Source organism: Eucalyptus grandis, chromosome 11, assembly GCF_016545825.1.
Source record: "Eucalyptus grandis isolate ANBG69807.140 chromosome 11, ASM1654582v1, whole genome shotgun sequence".
Lineage (NCBI taxonomy): Eukaryota > Viridiplantae > Streptophyta > Magnoliopsida > Myrtales > Myrtaceae > Eucalyptus > Eucalyptus grandis.
The window spans coordinates 12564147-12569876 of NC_052622.1; the positions used below are offsets into that span (position 1 = coordinate 12564147).

The 5730-nt window shown below is 40.4% G+C and overlaps 1 protein-coding gene across 1 annotated transcript; it reads right to left on the minus strand.

The window, feature by feature from the left end:
• Positions 1–2242: 2242 nt before the first annotated feature.
• On the minus strand, positions 2243–5131 carry LOC104424902 (E3 ubiquitin-protein ligase RMA1H1). The gene is made up of 2 exons (XM_018865536.2): positions 4964–5131; positions 2243–3271 (listed from the first exon to the last, which is right to left on the minus strand). The coding sequence occupies exon 2, from the start codon at positions 3235–3237 to the stop codon at positions 2449–2451; it is 789 nt and encodes a 262-aa protein (XP_018721081.2). The 5' UTR covers positions 3238–3271; positions 4964–5131; the 3' UTR covers positions 2243–2448.
• Positions 5132–5730: the final 599 nt, after the last annotated feature.

A 5730-nucleotide genomic window follows, 5' to 3' on the forward strand; every position in this document is an offset into this window, starting at 1 on the left:
CCACCTTCCGGACCGAGCCCCGGCATCAACTGATGATGGCGGGGGTGATGGAGGAGGCGTTGCATCGTTCTCACGCAAAAAGAAAGTCATTTGGTTCTACTTATAGATACGCACACATATATACAGATTAAAACACAAGTTATTAGCACTTAGCCGTTGTGCACGTAGATAAAGGGTGTACATAGACAGTTTTATACATGGTATAAGGTGGTGATTAGTAATATTTTCCTCATTCGTTCCACTCTCTGAGTTGATTGACTATTTTAAAGTGATTGACGATTCATTTTTTCTCCTTTATTTGTTCGATTTGTTTGTAATATGCGATTATTTTCTGACATTAAGGCAGTGCCAAGGGGCAAAAAATCTAATGATCTTGGAATCGTGCATATATAGTAGCATTTGAATTTATCAGGCCGATAAAGGGGGCATGTGCCCTTAAGGTCGCCCGCGAAGGTTTCACGGAAGTTTCGCTTTGAAACTAAATAAAAAAGATAAGTAAATAAAACGGATTTTGCTATTGATGTTTACAATGCACATCGCATTTATCTGAATCATGTTGGGTGTTTGAATGGACCGCTAAATTGAAAACTATTTATAATTTGCCACATACTTTATAGTAAGCTTATTTAGTATATGAGTCTTACCATCTCTAATAAAAACCCTAATAAAAATCGATAGACGTAATCACGGTGCAAAAAGGATTTGTCTCTTGCATGCATATGGTTGTGTATGTATGTATGTGCAACAACATACAACTAAGAGATTAGGTTGAGATTTAATGTGGCAAATAGTTGCCATGTGGCAAAATCCGAACCAGGTACGTAAAGTTGCCATGTGGGGAAAAACACAATACTATTTTGACAATCAAGTAATGCAACGAAAAAGGAACGGAAAATTAAGTTCTGAAAATTTAAGTACTGAATGTTAAGTGTTAAAATGTTGAGTATTGAAAATAAAATTTAAAAAGTTGTTTGATGATAATTAAAAATGAAAATTCATCCCTCACCAAACATTAAAAAAAAAAAAAAAAAGATCTTCATAAGTAGTTTTTTATCGATATATCTAGCAGGATATTTAATTTATTATATCTAGCAAGATTTATATTTATCATCAATTATTTTCCTGTTGAACAAATTAGGTCAACCCAATCCTGCTTATCAGGTTAAGTGAATTTTTGGAATTAATTGAATATTTCAAATCAATTTTATTTAAAGTTATCAAACAAACTTTGTCTCATAAAATGCCAAAATTATCAGTTTTCAATACTTAATTAGGTTATCAAATGAGTCATAGTTTTCTCGAAAATTGAACAGATAAGTTTGAAACATTCCAAGATTCAAGAGACTAGAATAATAATTTATATAGGCGGTACCGAAGCTCCAAACAATTGCTTTCAGAGACTATATCTTCATTACCACACGGCATGGACCAAATATAGAGCCCTCTTGCGCGTCTACTTGGTTCCCTGGTTAAAACATAAATGAAGGACTGTATCCTCAGTACTCCACAAAGAACCACTGCCAGAAATGAAGACAGAAAACGAGAGGCTACCGAGCTTTGTCCACCCGCCATTTTCCTTGAAGGTCGTGTCACGTCGTGTCTTGCTTCTTCCATATTAATAGCTCCCTCGTCATCATGAAGATCTTTTGCTTTCTTCCATAAAAAGAAAATTAAAAAAAAATGGTGTTGGTCTGTTGTGGAGAGGTCAGGAGGCCATTTATGAGCAAGGCAGATGACCCTGTTCTGGAAGTTTCCATAACGTCTCGGCAGGCTGAAGGCATCAGTAATGTGATGGGAGATGGAAAAGATGGCCGACGGAGATTTGACTTCCGCATTGCCTGTAACCAATTCTCGTTTCTAGATGGAAGTCATTGCCTGGACGAGAATCGGCAGACGACATAGCTAAATCTGCCCCGATAGGAAGTTATTGCCCTGATGTGAATCCCCATGTGATGTGAGCCACGATATTTCATCACTTCCGAAGCCATCCACCCCAAGTTCAGAAAATGAACTTAAATGGTCATTAAGAATGGGACCCTTTCTAGTATTGAATCATCGCCTTGTCACTTCTCATATGCGTTTCTCTGGCTATCTAGAAGGAAAATTAACTCGCGTGGGTCCATGAATTGATAGAACCTTTCGCTATACGAATCATCAGTCGGTCCTCGAATGGTGGTCAATGAAGAACTACAGGAGCGAGCGTGTCTCTCCATTTAAGACCAAAGAGCAGCACAACTCAAGATGAGAAAAATTCTTTCCATATCTCAGAAGTTACAAGCGGCGTAGGCATAATGTTTTTTGACCTTTCATCAAGCCAAACTAGGAACTCTACATGTATTGCAGCTCAGGAAATGCGACTACCTAAAAACCCGGCGTACCTGACTGTGCCTATATTTGTTTCACAATCTCATTGACATCAAAATGGAATGAAGAAAAACAAAATCTAACTCAGAATAGAAGCAGACATAGCAGAATACAACATAGGAGGAAGAAACATATTCTGCTGAGCGACTTCTCGGCCTCCAATACATGCCTCCTCATCCTAGGGTTGCTTCCGGCCATGCTGTACGAGTTTGGATAAGTGTATAAGTTTGTTACCGAGTTCCCAAAAAGCCTTGCATACACCATTTCACCGAATATACCAACTATGGGGTAGATGATATTTGTGGCTGTGCCACTTAGACTAAGCATAGGAGAAACCGAGTGATGCAATAATTGAGCTTGAGAATAGTATGGTTGTGATTGAAGAGAGAAATGTCCACCATAAGGTGGTTGTGTTAGGAGAGGACTTGAGGTAGCATTGATCTGTCCTGGCATGCTGGACCCGCCAACCAGACCAAGTGGTCTACGGGGCACAACATTGCCCAGATCTCGACCCTCATTTTTGGACAGTTGGCTAGTTCGGCCACGGCCATAGAGTGGAATTAGAGTTGTGTAGGAAACCTCGGCTTTGCACACAGGACATTGATGCGGCTGCTGCTCTTCTAGCTCTTTAGCAGAAGTATCCTTAACTTTAAGCCATTTGTAGATGCAAGGCCAGCAGTACAGATGGCCGCAGTGCGTGACCACAGGATCTTGCACAGAGTCTAGGCATATATTGCACTCAAAACCACTGGATCGGGCTCCTTCAAAGTCAACTGCACCAGGAAGTATTGATCTCTGGCTACCTGAGGGAGATTTGTTTATATCACTAGAGCCATGCGTGACATCCTCATGAGTATGGGGGTCTAACGACATCTTGCCCACTTTAACAGGAATATTTTTCCCTTTCCTGCATCATGCACAAGAAGACAAACTCAGATTAGAAGTGGTTCAATAGCAATAAAAGAAAAAGTAAACAGATCTGCTGGTAAGATATGATGTCATCGCCTACTTGCCCCACAATATTACTATGTGGTTGTATGGAACTGAAACACACACTGAAGTGTAATCTAATCTTCAGTACAATTGCGTAAATCTCCACCCTAGTTCAGGATAATTGATCAAAATCATCTCACACTAACATGAGTAACTAGGCTCTAGCATCTGCTTCAGAACAGGCCTCAGAATGATCTTGAATCAGGGTACTTTGCCAATGACCAAATCTCTAAATAAACCATAGAAAACTGGCAGATAGAAGGTATTCAGTGATGCTGAGTCCCCTATCAAAGTTTATTCAATCAATAGCTTCAGAGCACTTAAGTCTGTGATTCGGGTCATAATCTTATTCTGAGAGGAACATATTAATATAACATTGTTCTACTATGAGGAATATATCAATGGTACACTTCAAAATTTATTGGCAGAATCTCTCAAAGTCTCTGCCCCCACAAATACACCTAATAAATTGCTGAATCCCCCCCTTCCCCTCCCAAAAGCCACCTCTCTCTCTCTCTCTCTCTCTCAAAGTCTTTTCTGCCACCCCACATGCCCACCCATATATATCTCTCTCTAGAAGAACTCTTTAAGGACATAAGTATAGTTGGTTGATGGCAATCAGGCAGACCATAAACAGCAAGCTATTGCGAGAAGCTTCCAACATCGAAAGGCACTAAATTCCGCATCAATCTACCAGTTACAGTTCACCATTCCGTGGGTGAAATTAGACTTAGAACAGCCAACTGAATCAATATTCACCAATAACCATGACCATAAGACCCAAAATCCTTCCGTTATGGGAAGAACCATAAATCTTCGCTTGCTTTCCCACTTGGTCACAAATATCCCATAACATCCATGATCAAACCCACTAAGTAGTGATTCTCAGCAGCCTAGACATGAAACTCCCAAATACATCCTTCATCTAAGGACAGAAAAGGTGTTTTCATTGGGAAACAGAAATAAAACTTTTCCTCAGATTCTTAATAGAAGATCAGATTACATAAGCCATATGTTCATGCTTTGCTGATTCATGGGAAGATACATGATGTAGAATTCGAAATTTAAGCCCCAATGCAAATTCCTAAGGTAATTCTTTCCCTTAAAAGTGGTACTTGAAATTCACAAGTTACAAGCCAGCCGGTGTTAGCAATCTTTAAAACACAAGGGTAATACAGATTACCATATACCCACAACATAATGCTTCGCCCAAATCAGAACAAAGTTAACATAGAATCCAGCTCCAAAACAGATGAACATTTAAAATAAATGAAAACGGTTGGCCACCCATATAACAAGAAAGAAGACACGGACGAAACCATCGACGTCGGGAAAAAAAAAAAATCACAACCCAACTCGCAATCTCTAAGCCACGAAAACCCGACGAAGCGGACACAAGAACCGTCACTGGAGATCAAGAAAACAGGGGGCGGAACAACAAACGCCCCTGCACATAAACGCTGCGAGAACCCATCTCAGCGAACGAGTCTAAACGGCACTGTTGGGGAGTACACAAAGCCCAGAGCCCAAAAACCCACGCCTGAGATGAACTACTGGAAGCGAAACTGGTCAAAACCCGACCGAGAGAAGAGAACAGAGGACTCACCGATTGACGAAAAAGCCGGTCCTGGGCCACTGGGTTCGCCGCGCCCGCCAATCAGCGTCGGAACCACGCTGCAAAATCGGAGCTTTTTCGAACAGGCGTGAACTGGAACCACCAATTCGTACTGGGTCGAGCTCTGGTTAGAGAGAGGGACTACGGAGGGGGAGGGAGAGGGAGAGAGAGGGAGAGAGAGAGTCGCTGAGGCAGAAGGCGAGGGAAGGAGGTGATATGGGCTGATACGCGCGTCACAGGGTGTGATATAAATGTGAGATATTCACGATCGTCACGGCCCACGGGCACACAGGTTTTTTTTTTTTTTCTTCTTTTTTTGGTCGGTTCACGGGCCCACGGGTTAAGACCGGAGAGGAGGCTGAATTAGAATAATATTTGACGTGTAAAAATGGTTTTTTTTTTTTTTTTTTTTTAAATGTTTGATTAAAATGTCATTATTGTGTGGTGGGGGAATATCTCCCCACTTCATTGACATGGAAGATTTCTTTCCTTGGCTGGTCCATTTTATCTAGAATTTTCTGATTCTTTTATTGGCGGAAGATAAACAAATCCATTGGCAAATTCAGGGACTAGATTTGTAGATAGATTAGTCGAGATCTGTCTTCACTATTAAAATTGCGATTTTTATTCTATCGTTATCATCTCTCGTACCTTAATAAAAGGTATTAACATTTCATGTCAATTTTTCTAAAACATTACATTAGCCTTTTTATTATAAAAGGTCTATGTACTCACGCCTGTAAGTAACTTAAAACGTA